Source organism: Triturus cristatus, chromosome 8 (genome assembly GCF_964204655.1).
Source record: "Triturus cristatus chromosome 8, aTriCri1.1, whole genome shotgun sequence".
Classification (NCBI taxonomy): domain Eukaryota; kingdom Metazoa; phylum Chordata; class Amphibia; order Caudata; family Salamandridae; genus Triturus; species Triturus cristatus.
The window spans coordinates 1242150769-1242173101 of NC_140591.1; the positions used below are offsets into that span (position 1 = coordinate 1242150769).

General features: G+C 48.1%; 1 protein-coding gene across 2 annotated transcripts in view; it reads right to left on the minus strand.

The window, feature by feature from the left end:
- The window catches only part of MED14 (mediator complex subunit 14), a 1045467-nt gene that overhangs the window by 836957 nt on the left and 186177 nt on the right, over window positions 1-22333 (minus strand). For both annotated transcript variants that reach the window (XM_085622933.1, XM_085622932.1), the window contains exon 10: window positions 2470-2581. In XM_085622933.1, the coding sequence (XP_085479059.1) occupies window positions 2470-2581 (112 nt within the window). The remainder of the gene's footprint in view (window positions 1-2469; window positions 2582-22333) is intronic.

Consider the following 22333-nt stretch of genomic DNA (forward strand, 5'->3'; position numbering starts at 1 on the left):
ATAATCTCTCGTGGACCATCTTAGAAGCGTTTCCACAGATTTCAAAGGAGGCCCTCTTCATGAAAGAGCAGAACTGGGTGTTCAAGTTATCATCGCACACACTAGGTCTTAACGAGGACATTCCCTGGGATGAACTCAACCGCCCTTGACTAGAACTGCCTTTACATGGTTGATCTTTTTGGAACGGACTGCAAATGGTTTACCCTGCCGGAACTCACCTCTGGTCCCCCGTTTGCTCTTCCTTTTCCCCGCCCAAACTACCACCCTACTGGTATACACACAAGGTACCGTCCTTGTGGGCTACACTCCGCTCCAGGGACCCCTCCACGGTGGCCGTCCAACCTAGTAGCATACCCCACTGGTATGCACACAAGGTACCGAACTTGTGGGACATACTCCGCACCAGCGACCCCTCCACGGTGGCCCTAGTAGCGACCACCCCTAGGCATTATCATTGTGGCCCCCCCCGCTCCTAGTCTCCAACTTGGGTCACTTTGCCATCCCCGTACCTAGCATCCACATGGCAAGGGAGCACACTAATTCACCTCCCTTCGGCGCTGCGCCATGCCAACTTACACGAGGAGGTTGCCCTGGTTCCCTCACCCCGCACTTGTCTCGTGAACCTTTAACAGGTTTTCCTGTGTTGGGGCGCCCAGCAGCGCGCCGCTGTCACACTTCCCACCCCTAACTATACCATCACGCTGCCTGTGCTTACACTCCATCTTTTCACTCCTAACATGGCCACCACCCACAGCGGACAAGATACTCACGCAGGGACGTCCTCATAGCTACGTTATAAGCCGCAACCCTGGAAGCAACCTTCACGGGGCCCAGAGCCAGGGCAGGACGGATGCAAGTTGTTCTGTCTCCAGGTGTGAGTATTACTATCCTTTTCTCCTACCACCACAGCACTTTCACCACCTTAATTCCTTTGGTGAGTTACAATGTTGATCTAAATGCAGATCGGCTTTCACTGTGTTCCCTTTTTCCTAATTTATTTGACACCGGCGCAAGGGCATGCGTCTCCGCTACCCCTGCCATCCTAGAGTTAGCTCGGGCACGCTATTCACTAACCTCCAGCAATTGCCCTGGCTCACATCTCTGCTTCCAGTAATGTGCTTCCTAATCGAGGCATTTTTATAACATTATGCCGCATTTAATTTATGCAATAGACGCCATTTCACATCCGTTTACTAAACCAGTAGCCTACACCTCCCTCTCGAGACTGTGAGGCGTGTGGTTGATATCGTGTGTGTTCACCCGACCAGGTAAACGTTACAGAGCACTAATAGATCACTTCGTGGCATATTCATAACCTACGTATGGATCTCCATTGATTGGCCACCACCGGCACTGAGCGAGCACCGCTGCTTTCAAACGCACCAGCATGCCGATGGCTCTTCTAGTTCACTATCCTGTCATCACCAGCTGCTATGTCCGCATTTCCTTAGTCAAGAAGCCATCAATAGTCACTTTGCACTCCACAGGTGACCTCCAATACGTTTTTATTAAAAATTCCCAGTAGAGCGTACTCTCACAGTATGCTGGTGCCATCGCCACTGTCACACCAAGCACTACTGTTTTCCTTTACCTACATATGAGCAACCCTCTCGCTATGTACTGGTTTTAAGTAGCCTTGGTCTCTTCTCTTTTATTCTCCCCTAGGTCTTTTCACCCTGGAATGAATTTTTCTGGGGTGTTCTACTGCTTCTGGCTATCAGTACCAATTAACTGAACCAGGCCTGCGGTAGTGCTCAACAACTACAGCTTTTAAACTACACTTACGGTCCTGACGGAGTGCCATTAGACCCGTTAGGGGCTCGACAGGCACGAAACATGTCGACCTATAGCACCACTTTAGCCCTATAGGACCATCGTATCTATTCAGGGGCTTATTACTTTTAAGTAGGCTAGTGCTCCCACAGAATGAACACATCAGTTGGACTGCCCTAGACCTATTTTAACTCACCTCTCTCACTGCACTATCCAACCCACACACCCGCACTCACCCTACGGCTTCTTCAAAAAATGTCCGCAAAAGAGTCCCATTCGCGGGTGTCCGTCTGGCATTGCATCGCAGGCCCGACGAGGAGCATGCACTATGATGAAGCATGACATCCCTCGGGTGTGTGAGAGCACTACTTAAAAATACCTCCCCATTCCCTAGGAACTGCACACTACTTTGATAATTATTGAGTTTCAGTAGCTCATGCTCTGGGTACCCTCCATCCAGCAGCCAGAACAATCTCCCCTGTCTTTCTTTACATCGGACTTTGGTCCTTTCTTTCTCTTCCACATAAAGAAACAGATTGGTCATGTAGTGATTATTTAGACAAATTAAACAAAGTAACTGTAATAATAATACAATGATTGTCATTCAATTAACACAAAATTTAAATGAAGCTAATTTTATAGGATATGAAACATAATGATGATCAAGTTTGGAATTGTAATACCAAAGAAACCTACAGTTGTCATTCGGGTTGAAGTTCTTCAGTATGGCTTTTAACTCCTGAAGCTTCTGATGAGATCGAGCATGAACACTGTCTATCAATAGCTTCTCTATTGATAAATGATCAATCTGCAAAATTGAGAATCAAACAGTACAGTAGTTATGAAAACATCAGTAAAGTAAAACAGCATACTTCATTTAACATAGAATCGTCTGAACTTTCAGAGGAGGTTGTGGCCATGACATGCATCAAAGCAGGAAGTACATGTTAGAAGAAAACATTCAAAGAATAACCAGTAGATGAAATCCCTTCTTTGGGAAAGAAACTCAACTTTGCATAGTACTCAGACATAATATGCCCATTCATCTGATGCAGAGCACAAATGTTAGTTTTAGACAGACCTATAGATTGATTGATATATATATTCACTAAAACAAAACACAGGTTTCAGGGACGTTATAGTTAGAAATTAGCATTTAAAAAACCATAGAAATTCACTGAAAAAAATCAGTTTAGAGGAAAGTTGTAGTTAGGCTGACATTTTACTCGTACAAAAACAGAGACATTCAGCCATTTTAGTTAGCTGAGCCAACTAAAACTCACGCCCCCGCAATGACTGCTGATGACGTCGCATATTAAATCACTCATCACCTGGTCAGTGACATCACTGATGACATCACTCATGACATCTCAAATTACATCATTGATGACCTCTTCCAGTGAATGAGTGGATTTAAAAAGTTTAATAATGTTATATATATGCCAAGGTGTTTTGAAGAATGAGTGGGTGTATGAGTGTCTGATATAGTGGGTCCGTGACTGACTGTATAAGTGAGTGATTAAACGTGTCTTAGTGAATGTATGGGTGAGTGACTAATCTGTGTAAATGTGTGCATCAGTCTGTCAGTTAGTGTGTAAGTGGCTGCATGGGTTGGTGAGTAGCTACATGAGTGTCTATATGGGTTATTGATTAGTTGTACGAGTACCTGTATGGGTGCCTGAGTTTGTGTGGGTGGGTAAGGGGGGTGTGACTCCCTGCGTGGATGTATGAGTGGGTGAATCCCTGGGTGTATGGGTTCATGAGTACATCTGTGAGGGACTGTATGAGTGAGTGTGTGTGTGTGTATGGCTGTGTCGGTGAGTGAATGGATGTCTCAGTGGTATATGGGTGAGTAACGTATAGTTTCTTACCTGTCGGTGTAGTTTTGCAGCTTGAAGACTTTCTGGATTCACTATGCTGTGCATTATTCTGACATCTTGTGGTAGGGTCCAGAATCAGAGTATTTTCTCTATTTTTTGTTTTTTATTTTCGTGGCCCAGGTGGGCGGCGACGTCCCACCATTTTGTGTCCTTTGTGACGTCGGTGCGCTTCCTGCGGAAGCTCCCAGCTTTGGTCGCCATCTTCGGATTCTTTTTTCTTGTCTAATTTTGTTTTCCCAGTTATTTTTTAAAGTCTTGCTCCCCTTAAATTCCTTTCCTCCTGTCTCATCTTTCTGGCAGAGGAGGATGGGTTCGCTAGTGAATCCAGAAAGTCTTCAAGCTGCAAAACTACACCGACAGGTAAGAAACTATACGTTTTGCAGCGTGAATCTTTCTGGATTCACTATGCTGTGCATAGACTTTGTAGCGGTTTGTCCTTATTGTGGTGGCTGGGTGGAAGATGAGCACTGGTTATTGAATATGTGTTGTAAGACCTTCTGTCCCACTTGCGCTTCCTTGTTCATCTGGATATCCACACAGTAGTACTTAGTGAACGTATGCATAGAAGACCATGTTGCCGCTTGGCAAATGTCTTGGATAGGTGTGTTCGCTAGAAACGCAATTGTTGCTCCTTACTTCCTTGTTGAGTGATCTTGATCTGCTCCTTGTAACTGTTGTCCTGCCTGCTTGTGGCAGAGCTGGATTGTCTGCGCAATCCATCGTGCAATGGTATTCTTTGTGACTGGTTTTCCCAGAAAACTGCTGGCAAAGGAGACAAAGATCTGTTTTGTTTTCCTGCACGCCTTGTCCTCTCTATATAGTGCATTACAGCCCTTCTGGCGTCTAGCGTGTGTAGAGCCCTTTCTGTTCTTGTGGTTGGATTTTTGAAAAAAACTTGGTATTTGGATTGTTTGATTAATATGGAGCCAAGACACCACCTTTGGCATGAAGTGTTGGTCCGTCCTCATCACAATCCTGTCCTTGTGTATTTGTAAGTAGGGCTCCTGGAGTGTCAGAGCCTGCAACTCACTTACTCTTCGTAGTGACGTGATAGCCACTAAGAAGGCCGTCTTTAGTGTGAGCATGTGCAGTGTAGCCTTGTGAATAGGTTCAAAGGGTGCCTTCATCAACTGAGTTAGCACTACGTTGAGGTTCCATGCTGGTGCTGGCATCCTCTTTGGGGGTGCTATTCTCTTCGTCCCTTCCAAAAATCTCTTTACCACTTGAGAGGTGAAGAAACTTTTCCCTATTTCTCCTCTTGTGTAGGCCACTACCGCAGCCAAGTGCACACTCAGGGATGTGTAGCTTAATCCGCTTTGTAGCAGGTGCGTTAAGTACCTTAGTACTGTTGATTCCTTTGTGACCTTTCGTTGTTGTTTCTCCTTGATGCACCATTGGGAGAACCTTTTCCATTTTGCTATGTAGCTCTTTGTGGTAGGCCTCCTTGAGTACTGCCATAGTACTTGCTGGTAGTTTCAGGTGCCCAGATTCTAGGTCTTCAGGAGCCATGCTGCTAGGCTGAGACCCTCTGGTTCTGGGTGAAGAACAAGTTACTTACCTTCGGTAACGCTGTTTCTGGTGGATACAGTATCTGACTGTGGATTCCTCACCTTGTGAATATCTCCTGCGCCACCAATGCACGGAATTTTTCCTAGCTCTCCACGCAGTCGTGGTCGTCATAATTCCACGGCTCCGCTCGTGACTCCGTATGACGTCACCGGAGCCATAAGAGAGCCACGTCGGCGTGATGACGTCAGTTCCACCCATTTTTTCCATGCCTCCGAGGCGAACAGGTGGACTGACACAGACTCAAGTATACATAGTACACAACAATTGAACCAATATATACAGCACAAAGTCAAAAAGGAAAGCTAAAAATATCAGCATTTCCTATAAATGTACTAGAAAGAAAATACAATGAATAAACAACCAGCCAGAAAAGGGATCTTTTTAGGTATACAAAGGTGTACAATGGGGAATCCACAGGCAGATACTGTATCCACCAAAAAAAGCGTTACCGAAGGTTAGTAACTTGTTCTTCTGATGGATACATCTGCCAGTGGATTCCTCACCTTGTGAATAGATTCCCACAGAAGTCCCACTCCCGGAGGAAGGTGTCCACCTATCATATACCAAAAAGTCCAGCAAGACAGAGCGCACAAAATGGCCCTCCCTCCTCATCTCAGAGACTAAGCAATAATGCTTTGCAAAAGTATGCAGGGAGGCCCAAGTCGCGGCCTTACAAATGTCTGCAACTGGAACACCCCTGGCCAAAGCAGAGGTGGAAGACTTAGCTCTAGTAGAATGAGCTCTAATACCCTCAGTAGGAACCTTACCAGCATGGGCGTAGCAGATCTTGATGGTTAGGATGATCCACTTGGACAGAGTGCACTTGTGCACAGCTTTGCCTTTTGAGTGTCCAACATAGCCCACGAAGAGCTGATCTTCCAAACGAAAATCTTTTGTTTTGTCCAAATAAAAGCTCACTGCTCTTTTAGGGTCCAGGCAGTGAAGTTTCTGCTACTCCTTGGAAGGGTAAGGGGGAGGATAAAACACAGGGAGAGTAATGGACTGCCCCAGATGAAAAGGAGTAACTACCTTAGGAAGGAAAGCAGCCCTGGTCCTGAGGACCATCATTTCAGCATGCAAGTTTAAAAACAGGGGTTTTAAACTAAGAGCTTGAAGCTCACTCACCCTCCTTGCCGAGGTTATGGCTACAAGAAAGACCGTTTTAAAGGACAACAGTCTCAAAGGACAGCTATAAAGGGGCTCAAAAGGGGACCCCATCAAAAAAGTTAAGACAAGATTAAGGTCCCACTTCGGCATTACAAAGGGAGTAGGTGGAAACCTGTTAGTAAGACCTTTGATAAATCTTAAAACAATAGGAGATTTAAATAACGACGGCTGATCTGGAAGACACAGAAAAGCCGATAAGGCTGATAAATAGCCTTTAACCGTGGCCACAGCACAACCCTGCTGAGCCAAGGAAAGAGCAAACTGAAGCACATTAGAAAGATGGGGTTTTAAAGGGTCAATGGATCTCTCTCCACACCATTTTACAAACTTAGACCATCTATAGGAATAAATCGACTTAGTGGAGTGTCACCTGGATGATAATATAACATCCACTACGTTCGGCGGGAGAGAGAAAGAACTCAGGTTGTCCCGTTCAATCTCCAGGCATGAAGATGCAGGCTCTGGAGGTGGGGGTGTAGAACCTGCCCCTCCAACTGCGAGAGGAGGTCTGCCCTGAGAGGGAGACGGAGAGGAGGGTACGACGAAAGGTGAAGTAGATCTGTGTACCACACCCTTCTTGGCCAATCCGGGGCGATCAGTATAACTTGGGCCCGGTCTTGGCGAATCTTCATCAGAACCCGAGGAATCAAGGGTATGGGAGGTAACGAGTAAAGGAGTGCTGAGTCCCAACTCAACTGAAACGCATCCCCCAAAGCCCCCTGCATCGGAAACTGGAGACTGGAGAATGACGGGCATTTCGTGTTGTCTTGAGTTGCAAACAGGTCCACCTGAGGAGTCCCCAACGTCCGGAAGACATGCTGAACTACCTCTGGATGAAGCCTCCACTTGTGGTCGGCGGAAAACTGCCGACTGCGACTGCCCGCACGTACGTTCAGCACCCCGGCCAGATGATTCACCATCAAGCAAATCAGATGGTCCTGAGCCCAGGACCAGAGTCGCAAAGCCTCTCTGCAGAGACTGTATGACCCTACTCCTCCCTGCTTGTTGACATACCACATCGCAGTAGTGTTGTCCATCAGGACTTCAACCGACTGACCGCAAATGAAAGGGAGAAAAGCCTTGAGCGTCAAACGTATCACCCACAATTCTAGAAGATTGATATGAGACAAGCTTTCCTCTGGAGACCAAAGACCCTTGATCTCCAGATTCCCCAGATGAGCACCCCACCCCAGGGTGGAGGCATCCATTATCACTGTGGCCACCGTTGGAGGAAGATGAAAGGGCTTTCCTTGAAACAGATTGCCCTCCATGCTCCACCAAGACAGGTCCGCTGTAGCTTCTCTGGAGATCCTGACTAACTCCCTGAGATCCCCGTTGAGCTGATACCACTGCCTGCAGAGACACCACCACCTCATGTGCCAGCGTGCATGGTTGACCAACGAATGCAGGAGTCAAACCGACCAAGCAGGCGAAGGACCTTCAGAACTGGAACAACCGCTCCATTGTGGAATAAAGGGATCATCTCCTGAATGTCGAGAATTCTTTGTGGAGGAGGAAATGCTCGACACAGTAGTGTCCAGTACCGCCCCTATGAACAGGTTGCGCTGAGAGGGCACCAGGTGAGATTTGGGCACATTGATTGAAAAACCCAAGTTGAATAACATATGAGATGTTACCTGCAGATGATGTTGCACCATCTCTGGCGACTCTGCTTTCAGTAGCCAGTCGTCCAGGTAGGGGAAAACCGGAATCCCCGACCTCCTGAGATGGGCATCTGCCATCACCTTGGTGAAGACTCGAGGTGCAGAAGTAAGGCCAAACGGGAGGACCGCAAACTGGTAGTGTTACGAACCAACCGTAAAACGGAGATACTTCCTGTGCGACGTCAGGATTGGGATGTGGAAATACACATCCTGCAAGTCGATCGACACCATCCAGTCTTCTTGCTGGAACGCCTGAAGAACCTGTGCAAGGGTTAACATCTTGAATTTCTCCTGCTTCAGGTAAAAGTTCAAGACTCTGAGGTCCAGAATCAGACGCAATCTGCCATCCTTTTTGGTAATCAGGAAATACCGGGAGTAGCATCCCTGACCCCTTTCCTGCTATGGAACCACCTCTATCGCACCTTTTTGTAGCAATGTAAGAACCTCCTTCTGCAGAAGAAGCAGATGGTCCTTTGAGCAAAAACCTTGGCAAGGAGGGTAAGGGGGAGGAAATTCCCGAAAGGGAAGGGCGTACCCATTCTCCACAAGGTTTAAAACCCAAAAGGTCCGTCGTGACCAATTTCCAACCTTGCAGAAAGTGGGACACCCGACCCCTAACAGGCCCCACATGATCCAGGATGGGGGATCTACGGCTGCTTCCCTGTAGCATCATTGGGAGCAGAGGAGGCTGAGGAGGAGAGATTGCGGCCAGAACCACATCGACCCCTTTGTCTTCCTCTATAGGACTTATAGAGAGGATTTTGTTGCTGTTGCTGCGGTTGAGGTTGACGGAAGGAGCAAAAGTAATACCTCCCACAACCCCTTTACTTTCTGAAGCCAAAACCCTTCGACTGGGTCTGCAATCCTAATGACTTCGCAGTAGCTCTGCTATCCTTGAACCTCTGTAAGGCAGAATCCGCTTTCTCTCCAAAAAGCTTTGTCCCATCAAAGGGTAAGTCAACCAGAGTGGCCTGAACATCAGGTGAAAATCCAGAAGAGTGGGACCAAGCCTACCTTCTAGTGGCTATGGAAGATCCCATAACTCTGGCCACAGAATCAGCCGTATCTAGGCCTGACTGAATTACCTGCCTAGCTGCTGCTTGAGCGTCAGAAAGAACCTCCATGAAACAACCCTTCTCCTCATGAGGCAATTTGGGGGCCAACTGCTTCACAGAGTCCATCAAAGCATGAATGTAGTGGCCCAACAAACAAGTGGCATTAGTTGACTTTAGTGCCATGCTAGCTGATGAGAAAACCTTTTTAGCGGACTGTTCAATTTTCTTTGAGTCTCTGTCAGCTGGTGCTTGTGAAAAAGCCCTCGAAGATTGTTTGGAGAAGGAAGCTTGCACTAGCAAACTCTCTGGAGATGGAGGAGAAGAAAGGAAGATCGGATCCCCTGGAGCTACTGTATATCTTCTTGCCACAGCCCTCGAAACAGCCGGGGAAGAAAATGGCTTGCGCCAAACATCCATAATAGGATCCAAGATGGCCTCATTAAAAGGCAACAGAGGCTCGACAATAGAGGAAGGCGAATGAAGAACCTCGGTCAATAAGTTCGGCTTATATTCAGCAGAAAGCAACTAAGTCTAAAAGCTCTGCAGCCTTCGATATCACCAAATGGTAAGGCGCCAGCTCTTGAGGCGGAGAAGACCTGGAAGAAGAAAATTCCCACTCAGGAGTGGTGTCCAATCCACTTGCCTCCTGAATACCTTCAAACTCATCCATTGAGTCATCCAATTCACCTTCCTCTACTTCCTCTGCACGATACTGCTCCTCTTCTATAAGTCTCTGAGCCTCTCTTCGAGAGCAAATCCGTGGACAAGGCGTCGGCAGCGCCGTTCATGGAGTCGGCGGCGTCACACGCGGCGCAGCTGGAGCCGGTGTCAAGGGAGGCTCCGACGAAGGAACACGATCCAGACGAGGCAGGGAGGAAGGCTCTCACGACGGCGCCGGGAACTGCCATGACGGCGCAATCGGCATGAAGGGCATAAATGGTCCCCGAGCATAGTGCTGAGGCACGCCCAAACAAAATGCCATTGGACCCACCGGACCTGAAGGTGCACTGGATGGGAAAGCTGCTCTTTGAAAAACTCCATACATTGCATTTAAAAAATGTGACGGATCCGCCCCTGGAGTCGGGAACTGCGGGTATGGATTCAAACCTGTATCCAGCCGAGGAGAAACTGGAGTCGGAGTCAACGGATCCTCTACTGGATCCACTGGTTCACCTTCAGGCAAAGGAGAGAGTTCAGCAACCTGATCCGGCTCGGCATCGGAAGCTGGTGAATCCCTCGGCGCCAGAGACTGCGCCGGAGTTACCTTTGGCGAAGGAGACTTCTCCGGAGAGACACGAGGAGAAGGAGAAGGCGAAGGAGAGAAAGTCATTACTGCGACGTCGAGGTGAAGGCGACCTCGAAGCCCTACTCTTCATCGACCGGCGCCGAGACTCATGCTTCCTCTTTTTCTTATGCCTTCTCGACTTCGTTCAGAGCGAAGTCGACGACTCCGGCTTCAACTTGTCTCGCTTTCGACCTCTACCTTCCTTCTTCACCTTGGCTATGAACAGCTTCGCTTCCCGTTCCTTAAGAGCTTTAGGGTTCATTTTCCTGCAACTGGAACAGTCTTCCACGTCGTGATCCGACGACAGACACCATAAGCAATCTTCATGGGGGTCAGTGATGGACATGTGACCCCCACATTCCCTACACGGCTTAAATCCTGACTTCCTCGACGAAGACACCAGTACTTTAGAAACAGTAACTCACAAGATAACTACCAAGTAACTCTACAACCAAGGAGAGTGCTAGAAAACCATTACACGTCGAAAGCGTGGAAAAAAGGGAACTGACGTCATCACACCGACGTGGCTCTCTTATGGCTCTGGTGACGTCATACGGAGTAGCGAGCGGAGCGGGGAATTATGACGTCCACGTCGGCGTGGAGAGCTAGGAAAAATTCTGTGGAATGCTGGCGCAGGGGATATTCACAAGGTGAGGAATCTACTGGCAGATGTATCCATCAGAAGCACCCTTCCGTTCTGCATTGTTAACAGGTCCCTTCTTGTGAACCTGTGCGCTGGTTCTTGTGCCATTTCCACTATCTGTGAGAACCAGGATTGCCTGGCCCACTGAGGTGCTATCAGAATTAGTGTAATGTTGCTGATTCTGCATTTGCTGAGTACCCTCTCTATCAGTGGTATCGGGAGAAAAGCGTATGCAAATGTCTTTGACCAAATTATCCGTAGCGCATTCTCTTGGGGCCGATGGTCTGGTCGTCTGGATGCGAAGTGTTGGCATTTTGCATTCTGGTGTGTTGCAAATAGGTCTATTAGAGGGGTACCCCATTTCTTGAAAAGCTTCTCTATTTCCTGCTGGTTGAGCTCCCATTCGTGTGAAGCAGACGTCTGCCTGCTGAGTCTGTCTGCTTCCACATTGTCCTTCCCCGGAAGGTGTATTGCTAGTAGGTATATTTTTAGTGGGATGGCCCATCTCCATATTTCCTGTGCTAGCCCTGATAGTGCCACAGATTGTTTTCCTCCTTGTTTGTTGATGTAGAACATGGTGGTTGGGTTGTGTGTTTGGATCAACACTCAGTTTCCGTACAGCTCTTTCTGAAAGGCTTTTAAGGCTAGGAACACAGTTTTTAGCTCCAGGTAGTTGATGTGTCTGACAGCGTCTTGCTGCGACCATAGACCCCTCACCTTGAGCTTCTTCATGTGTGCACCCACCCCAGCTGAGAGGCGTCCGTTGTGATGGTCACTGTTGGAGTTGGTTGTTTGAATGGCTTCCCCTGTGATGTTTTCCTGATTCACTGTGTGTGTGACAACCACAATATCTTCCCAACCCCCAGTGACCTGTGACCATTGCTGCTGGATCCATTCCTGGAATGGTCTCATGTGTAGTCGGATATTTGGGACTAGGTGGATGCATGACGCCATCATCCCCATCAGCTTGCTCTCCGTCCTCACTGTCAGAACTTGCCCCTTGCGGTAATGGCAGGTTTCCTTCATTATCGCCAATGTTCTCTTCCTGCTGGGGAACACTTTGGCCTGTATGGTGTCGATCTTTGCCCTTAAGAATATCTTGATTTGTTCTGGTTCGGTTGACGATTTCTCCCAATGGATCGAGAAACCCAGTCTTGTCAGTGTTAGTATGACCTGCTGGATGTGTAGTTTGCATTGGCTGTACGAACTTGCCTTTACGAGCCAGTCCTCGAGATAGGGGTATACGTGTATTCCTTGCCTTCGTAGGTGTGCAGCGACAGCTGCTAGGCATTTTGCAAACACCCGTGGTGCGGATTTCAGGCCAAATGCCAGTACTGTGAACTGGTAGTGGCTTTGGTTGATCACAAACCTTAGCAGGTGCTTGTGTTTGTAGTTGATGGGGATGTGCAAGAATGCGTCCTTTAAGTCTATAGTAGCCATGAAATCCCCCTGTTGCATTTGTGGAATTACCTCTTGTAGGGAAGTCATCTTGAACCTCTGCGTTCTTATGAACTTGTTCAGGAACTGTAGATATAAGATAGGCCTTAGTTTTCGTCCACCTTTGGCACTAGGAAGTAAGTTGAGTAAACCCCTTTGTTCCTTTGGTTTTTTGGTACCACCTCTGTTGCCTCATTGCTGAGCAGTTCCTGTGACTCTAGTTGCAAGAGCGAGAGCTCCTTTGCTGAGTGTGTCTTGCTTCTTGGTTTTCTGTTCGGAGGCTGTCTTTCTAGCTCTATACAGTATCCGTATTGTATGATGTTTAGTATACATTTGTCCGATGTGACCTTCCTCCATTCCTGGATGAAGTCTCTTATTCTTGAGTATTCGAGGTACTGCTTGTCGTGGAATGTTCGGCTGCAGTTCTTCCTTATGGCTTTCCGCCAACCCCGAGGTGTTGCTAGGGTGGGGGCCCGTTCCATGTTGGAATCACTTGGTGGAGGGCTGCTGGCCTCCTCTTCATGTTTGTCCTCTTCTGTTCCCGCGCCCTCGAAAGGACTGTCCCCGGTGTTGGTACTGCCAGTTCTGCTGCTGTTGACCCTGCTGGCCTTGGTTGGTACCTTGGTAGCCTTGCTGGGACGTTTGGTGCGATGTGCTAGGCACATTGCCCCCTCTACCACCTTCTCATGGGTGTGCCTCTCCTCATTCCTCTGAACTGCAACGCTCCCATGGACCTTGCTGTTTCACTGTCCTTCTTAAGCTGCGTCAACTTGTCGTCCACTGGCGCGCTGAACAGTTGCTTTCCATTGGAAGGTGTATTTACCTCTGGCTTGAATCCCGAAATTTTGAGCCATGAGTGTCTTCTCTCCGTCACTCCCATCATCATTAGCCTGCTCGAAGTTTCGGCAGCATCCAATGCTTATTTCAGGCATGTGTTCGCCATGTTCTTTCCTTCTTCTACCAGGTGAGCTGCCCTTTGTTGGTACTGGTCTGGTAGATGCTTTAGGAGCTGCCCCACTTCATCCCAGTGCTGGTATGCGTGCCTGTTGATCAGGGCATTGGAATTTGCGATGTGCCAATGTATCACCGCATTCCTTTCCACCTTGCTCCCTGTGAGGTCCATCCTCCTACTCTCCTTGTCTGGAGGTGGTCCGGCATTTGTGGGAACATTAGCCCTCTTCCTAGCCGTTGCTGCAATTATGGAGTCGGCTGGCACTGACCCTTGGATGTATGCCGGGTACTTCAAAGAATGTTTGTACTTCTTGTCCGTCCTCGGTGTCTCAGCTTTGCATACTGCGGGCTCCTTAAAGGCCTCTCTTCCCTGGTCCAGCAAACTAGGGAGCATGGGCAGGAATTGGCTCCTAGTCTGTTGAGGCAGTAGAGTTTCCAGGAGGAAACATGCCTTGGGCTTCTCCTCCTCCATTTTCACTCCATAAGTCTATGCAGCCTTCTGGACGACCATGTTATAGATCCCTATGTCGTCTGGCGGCGAGGGCCCTGAAGGCTAAGTGTCTATGCCTTCTTCTGGCGATTCTGCGTCGAGATCTTGCCAATCCACGTCTTGTGCCTTTGAGGACGTCGAGTCCCGGTAGGATTGCAGATCTTCGTCGCCTTCTCCCTCGAAATAGAAGTCATCTTCCCCCAGTTCCTCGACAGGTTCGGGCGTTTTCAGCGTTTTCCGCGGTGCCGTGTCTTTGTCGTCCTTTTCGACTTCAACTATGGGTTTCGGCGGGATGCTGTATTGACTCATCTTGTCGAAGTCCTTTTTTCGCTGTAGGATGCTCGCCATTTCGGCCTCGAGCCTCGTCTTCTTCCTCTCCATCTCGGCGGCATGCTCGGCGTCGAGGGTTGGAGCGCTTCTCTTCGAGGCCGTCAATGTCAGCCTTTCTTTCCTCGGCACCGAGGTGTCCTTTTCGAGGGCAACCTTAGACGTCCTTTCAAGGTTTTTCGCCGATTGGGAGTCCTTTTCGAAGGATCCGCTCGGTTGACCTGTCCCTGGAGGCTGTTGCTTTTGTCGAGTGTTTCGGCGGTAGAGCTCTTTTCGAGGACCTGCATGTTGAGATTCGCCCTTCTCTGCCTCGCCCTTATTCTAAGGGTCTTGGGTTTGAACGCCGAGCAGGCGTTGCAGTCTTCGCTTCTGTGGTCGAGCGGCAGGCAGAGGTTGCAGACTGGATGCTGGTCCTTCTGGGCGTACTTGTGGTGGCAACTGGTGCAAAACTTGTATGTGTTTGTCCATCCCCGTGCTCAGGGAGCCCCCTGCGAGCGCATTCTCCATCAAACGTCGAGGTTTTCTTCGTTAAAACTTCTCCGTCGTCGCTCAGGGTACCTGACCTGTAGTCCGGTGTAGTTGAAAACTTGTTTCTTCGTCGATTTTCTTCGATTTGCTGGATTCCTTTTCCAAAACTCTGGAACTCTTTGGCAACGATCTAGACCCAATGGAGGAAAAAGTAATCTGAAGATGGCGACCAAAGGTGGGAGCTTCCGCAGGAAGCGTGCCGACGTCACGAAGGACACCAAATGGTGGGATGTCGCCACCCACCTGGGCCACGAAAAAAATAAAAAAGAGCAAATACTACGATTCTGGACCCAACCACAAGATGTCGGAATAATGCACAGCATAGTGAACCCAGAAAGATTCACGCTGCAAAACTGCACATGCGAAAGCCAGTATATTCGAGTGTTGGAGTATATAAGTGACTGTATGTGTGAGAGAGTTGTGAGTGGCTGTATGGGTGTGTGTGTGCTTGTGTCAGAGACTGTATAGGAGAGTAAGTATTTGTTAGTATCTGTATGAGCAGTGAGTGTGTGTGTGTGTGTGGTTCTGTATGGGTGAGTAAGTGGCTGTGTGATTGAGTGTTTAGTTGAGTAAGTGTGTGAGTAGCTCTATGGGTGACTGAAGGTGTATGAGTAGCTATATGGGTCTATGAGTGGATATATCAGCGGCTATATTGGTGAGTGACTGGCTGATTGAGTGTCTGTATGGGTGAGTAAGTGGAGGTGTATGTAGACCTATGAATCAGTGAGTGGTTATGTACGTACTGGTATTGGTGTGTCAATGGTTTCAAGAATGGTAGTCTAAAATTTAGAGAGGGTGTATAAAAGGTTATATTGGGGTATGAGTAGGTGCATCAGAGATTCTGTGGATGATGTCATCAGGGATGTCACTGACCATGTCATGAGATATGGAATATGTGACGTCATCAGCAGTGCATTGTGGGGGAGCGAGTTATAGTTAGCTCAGCTAACTATAACAGCTGAATTTCTCTGGTTTTGTACGAGTGAAATGTCCAACTAACTATAACGTTCCTGTAACCTGTGTTTTTTTTCAGTGAATTTCTAAGGTTTTTTAAAAGCTAATTGCTAACAATAACGTCCCTGAAACCTGTGTTTTTTTTCAGTGAATTTCTAAGGTTTTTTAAAAGCTAATTGCTAACAATAACGTCCCTGAAACCTGTTTTAGTGAAAATATATTTACATATTAAAAAAAGATTTTTTTAATATATTTCCGTTTTTATATTTTTTTTATATAATTCATATAAAAATATAAAACTGGGCTGCAAGATGCTACCTTGCCATGATACAAGGTACTGATTGGATGAGTGCAAGAGTAGTGCCTCAGTGATTGGATGATTGCATGGGTAGTACCTAAGTGAATGCATGAGTGCTAAGATACTGACTGAGTGACTGGATGAGTTCATCAGTAATGCCTGGGTGATTGGATGAGTGCATGGGTAGTGCCTGGGTGATTGGATGAGTGCATGGGAAGTGCTCGAGTAAATGGATGAATGCAATGGCAGTGCCTGGCTCATTGGATGAGTGCATGGGTACTGCCTGGGTGATTGGATAAGTGCATGCGTAGTGCCGGAGTGAATGGTTGAATGTAATAGTAGTTCCTGGGTGATTGGATGACTGCACAACTAGTGCATGTGTGTGATTGCATGAGTGCATGCAGAGTATCTGGTTGATTGGATGAGTGCATGGGTAGTGCCTCAGTAAATGCATGAGTGCAAGGCTAGTGCCTGGGTGATTGGATGAGTGCATGGGTAGTACCTGAGTGAATGGTAGAGTGTAATAGTAGAGCCTGGGTGACTGGATGAGTGCATGACTTGTGAGTGTGTGATTGCATGAGTACATTCGTAGTGTCTGATTGATTGAATGAGTGAGTGAGTGCATGGGTAGTGCTTGAGTGAATGGATGAGTGCAAGGGTAGTGCCTGCGTCATTGCATAAGTGCATGGGTAGTGCCTGAGAGAATGGACTAGTGCATGGGTAGTACCTCAGTAAATGAACTATGTATATTATTTGGGCAAGGAAGATTCTAATCCCTATAAAGTCCAAATCTAATCTGCGAGTTGTATAGTGTATTGATGTAATGCCAGGATCTTCAGGATTAGCCAGAGAAGAAACTCGACTTTTACGTTTAAATACTTCCAAACATCATGAATAAATTCAATTTGACATACTACCAACTCACACGCATCTATGTACAATAGAAATTTCTTGGGTATTTCTTCACAGCCCTTACGTAAACTAGAAAACTTGAACTATGTTCCTGGACTCAGTTTTGTACATAACACAGTGCATCTTCCGAAAACATTACTAGTCATATTCCTTTCGAAAATCAAGGATATATTGATAATACAACTCCATGGCAGCAAAATATTAGGAATTTTTTTAAGTATTCTCTAAAACTCAAGAAACAAATGTATTCCCTCATAAATGTTCAGACTTTGCAATTGACTTGCAGCCTAATGCTGTAGTTCGTTTTGGTGGCATATATCCATAACTCCCATTGAAATGAGAGACCACATCAGAACACCTTTATCTCCTTAATCTCCCGCTGGGGCTTCCTTATTCTTCGTTCCCAAGTAGGCTTCTAAGAAACTGAATCTTTGAATAGTTTATCAATGGTTAAATCAACTCACTATAAAGCTTGATATCCACTTCCTTTCAGTCAGCCACTCCTCTTCACCCACTGGTGACTTTGCAACATTAGCCATTTTCTGCCAATATTTGTGAAGGACTGGCAGACCATCAACAATACAATTTTCCAAAAACTATAACAAAACAAGCATTGACCAAGCCAAAAGGGCTGGTAGCCAAAGGAAAGAACTATTGCCTTTGCCAATGCTCATTTCAGATTAGCTTCTACATTTGGTGCACATATTTTTCCATAGCTTCTTCTGAATGACCATGTTAAGGAAGTTCTCTCTAAAATAAAATTAGTTGATCGATTTAGCCAAACCCGAAAAGTGTCTTTTTGCCCAGCCATATACAACTAATTTGGCCCACCTTTGGTTGAGAAATAGATAGTATTATGGGTAAGCCAATTTTTATTTATTTTTTTTATTTTATTTTTTTAGGGTTGGCAAACTAATACCAGAAATTCATTAAAATATTTTCTGATTTGGTCAGTCCTATATTTGTTTGCACGCTGGGAGATTCCCAAGCTTCTGAAACACTCATGTAAAAATTCACCAGTGCCCCTGTTCTCTCTCAACCTGATATTTCCACACCATTTATCATTGCAACTGATGCTTCTGACCTGACCTAAACAGGATTAACACCCAATAGCATTTTATTTTCACTTTTTCTAAGTCTGAACAAAATTATCGTCTTAGAAGAAGAGATTTTGGCTGTTTAAGAAGCATTTCAAGAATGGAAGCTTTGTTTTTTACCAAGTGCCGAACATCAAGTAATTGTGCATATTGAGCACAGAGATAATACAGTAAAAAACAAGCGGAGTGCAAAAATAATTGGCCGGTAAGACAGGATACCTTTCAGCAACTGATTTTAACAAGCATTTTCAATGCAATAGGTTTCGCAATTGCGAGATTTTAAGCTATTGTCATTGTAAATGATAATGTCTTTTATTTATGTGTTTTTCAGAGCAACACATCTATAAAAGGCATTGGCATTTCTAATGTTAATAGCTCAAACTGTCGGTTTAATGGTGGCCGCAACATTTTCCTTTGACGCTGCGCCCCTATTCAGGTTACAGTGAGCGTCTAAAGAAAGGGGCGCGGCCAACATTAAAGGGAAAGCGCGTCTGGTGGGCTTTTACACAAAGTGTAATAAAAATAAAGAAAGAAAGAAATATTTTGTAGTGTTGTCACTAAAGTGAAAGCGCTCACCCTGTGAATTAAATAAATAAATAAGCGTGACCGCTAAAGTGAAAGCGGCCCGTGCTGTAAATTAAATAAATATATAAGAGTGGCCCTTAAAGTGAAAGTTGATTGCGCCGTAAATTAATTAATTAAATAAGCGCGGCCTCTATAGTTTAAGCGGACCGCGCTGGAAATGAAAACAAATACAGGACTAAATTACATGATATAAAAGATGGAGGCGGGCTGCGACGTCGTGGGTGAAATAGGGAAGGCCATTAAAGAAAATACTGCTCACCGATTAGATAAAGCAGACAGTGTAACAACCCAAGTAACAAGTCCAGTCATTATGGGAGGTTACAATTACAGACAAGGTGGGACTACTAAGCCTATTCATGAATGAAAAGCAACGATTTTGAAAGGAAAGTAACCGGAGGCAATTGAAAAGATGAATGGGAAATGGGCGGAGCTTCTATGCCGTACTTCAATACAGCATGCCTCACAGAGTAGCGCATGCACTGCCCAGGCTCAACCCAACTGGCTTGGCAGTTCGGGCTGGACTGTTCCCATGAGGCACAGGGTCAGACTGATTTGCATATGGCCATGTCTGAACTGGGGTGGCAGAGTGGGCTAAAGAATGGTGATGATCAAACCCAGATCTGTTGACTGGGTGTGAGCGTTTGATTGGTTCTGATGCTCCGTCCATCACCACCCCCTTTTGTACCTCTTTGTTCGCCATAAGTTGGCAGGGTATGCTCAGACGTGAGTCCCTTGCTCACTTTGCCACTGGATTCAAGCAAGCCTGGCTGAAGACGGCTGAAATGCCAGAAACCGGTCCCAGGAAGCTTGTTTCCGGTCCAGGGAAGGCATGGCTTGGCAGTTCGGGCTGGACTGTTCCCATGAGGCACAGGGTCAGACTGATTTGCATATGGCCATGTCTGAACTGGGGTGGCAGAGTGGGCTAAAGAAAGGTGATGGATCAAACCCAGATCTGTTGACTGGGTGTGAGTGTTTGATTGGTTCTGATGCTCCGTCCATCACCACCCCCTTTTGTACCGCTTTGTTCGCCATAAGTTGGCAGGGTATGCTCAGACGCGAGTCCCTTGCTCACTTTGCCACTGGATTCAAGCAAGCCTGGCTGAAGACGGCTGAAATGCCAGAAACCGGTCCCAGGAAGCTTGTTTCCGGTCCAGGGAAGGCATGGCTTGGCAGTTCGGGCTGGACTGTTCCCATGAGGCACAGGGTCAGACTGATTTGCATATGGCCATGTCTGAACTGGGGTGGTAGAGTGGGCTAAAGAATGGTGATGGATCGGGGGCGTGGCTTGGCTGCCGAGCGGAATGGCTGCCTGAAACCGCAGCTCCGCCGATCGAGCACAGAAATCCTTCAATTATTAGCTGAACTGGGGTGCGAGCTCGGTCCTCCCCGCCCGAGACGGTAGTCCTGGGTGTCCGCCCTGTGCTCTGGCTTTTCTGACCCCGTCGGCGGCTTGTGGACGGAGAGCGGCCCGCGGGCGGCGCGGAGTCGTGGCGGCCTACACCATTCGCTAGAGCCGGGGCCTTGTGTGTGGAGTGCCCGAAACCTACGAGGGGTGAGGCGGAGGCGGAGGCTGTTCGCTCGCCCAAAGAAAAGCGCACCCCGGCGAAGGTCTCACCCCCTACGGCTGTCGGAGTGAAGCTGAGGAGGCGGCGGCTGGTGTGGAAGACCGCCGAACGTCCGCCCCTGGATCGCACGACGGCGCACGGCGACGGGCCCGGGCGGCTGATCGCAGCGGCGGCCATTTTGCCTGAAGCAGAAGTCCCATGGTCGAAGGTTCCAGGGAGACGATCGGAGAGACGAGGCCGGCTGCCGTACATGCACCGACAATACTGTGGTGAGGTTGGAGCGTTGACCTGTGAAGTGGAAAGTGCACGGCTGTACTAGGGTTGTCCTGCTCCGGCGGCCTGCGCTGTGACTCTCCCCGCCTGCTCTGCTTAGGGTGCGTGCCCCGCTATTGGAGACCCAGCCATTCAGCCTACATACTGTGACTTACCGACCTGCTGCCCTCGGTGAGACGCGGAGGGTCGGCGACTGGTGGCGGCTGGTGAGTGGCCATGGGCAAACCGGACACGCGGCAGCCGAAAATCACTTTCGACAAGTCCAAGCAGAAGCCGCCGGACCCAGACCCAGACCTCCGTGAGGCCGAATCTTCTCGAGCGGACCAGAGTGGTGCTCAAGAGGCGGACATTAAGGCCATGTTTCAGGAACTGAAAACAAGCTTACATGGCATCGATGGCAAAATGGATGCGCTGGCTGCCCGCATGGACGGTATCACGTCCCGCATGGACAAACAAGAGGGGAGAGTGGAATCGCTCGAAACACGTGTGGCCGACACGGAGGAAAATCAGACCGGCCTTGCCGGCCAACTTAGGGGCATGGAGAAGATTCTAACACTCATTCAGCAGAAAAATGAGGATTTGGAGGCGCGCTCGCGGCGCAACAACGTCCGCATCACGGGTGTGGCGGAAACGACGGACATAACCAGCATGGAGCTCTTTGTCGAACAAATGTGTAAGGATCTGTTTGGGTCGGGATTGTCTCCGATGTTCCTGGTCGAGAGGGCTCACAGATCACTGGGGCCCAGGCCTAAACCCGGTGCACCGCCCCGGCCTATTATTGCACGAATCTTGAATTATAGGGACCGGGACGTGATCTTACGAATGGCAAGGGACATATCGGACTTGCAATACAGGGGCAACCACATTGCACTATACCCGGACTATACGATGCAGGTTCAAGCCGCTCGGAGGGAATTTTTGCCGGCGAAGAAACTTTTTCAACAGGCGGGCACCAAATACTCCCTCATCTACCCTGCTAAACTCCGGGTCCAAGGTCCCGGTAAGCCATCCTTTTTTGTTGACGCTAAGGCGGCTATGAAATATGCCAAACAACTGTTAAAGGACCAAAAGGCTCAGACACCGGCAGTTGATAGGCTAAGTGACGTTGAATGACTACTCCTGTTTGCTCCTTGTTAAATCGCTGGGTGTCGCCTGTCTACGCTGTGCTGGGCCATATTGAGAATGTTTACTTCCCTGGAGTTCCAATTTCGGATGCTATGAGGGAGCTGAGCAGGGCTGCGGGATTGGGGGGGATGGTCCTTGAGCTGGTACACTAGTCTCGCGCTCGATCGCCCTGTCACAAGTACAGGGCCTGTAGGTGGCCAACCTGCGTACCTCAAGGGATGATTCCCATTCACTGTTCACATTTAGAGACTGTAGTTACAGTTGTTGTAGTTGGGAGGGGGTCCAGGGAGTTCATTGCACAACCTGATTGGGGGGTTGGAGCGGGAGGGTTAGGGGTTTGGCTGGGGCTGGGGGTTTTTGTTGTATTTTATTTAAGTTTCAGAGCCGGGTCGGAGGTGGCGAAAACTGCTATTGAATCGCACGTTGTGCGCAGCGCGCTGTCATGTCGACAGTCATCTAGCAAGAGGTGTACTGGCATTTACCGGGCAGGCTGCCCAGCTGGCCGGGTGGGATGTGTGTTGTCTGACAGGGACGGGCTGCAGGAATCGATGCAACGAGCGGCGGGTCCGTGGCCTGCTCGAGTTCTATTTCCCTGCTTGGTGCCTGGTGGAGGTTCCCTGCCCTGTTGGCGGGCGTACGGATTGCTGTGGCATTGCCGCCCTCATATATTGGTACCCGCTGGATTGGAAATGCGTGCTTCGAGAGTTGGTGTGACTTGGCCGGGTGACTGGGGGGTAGGTGTATGCTTGAGGCTT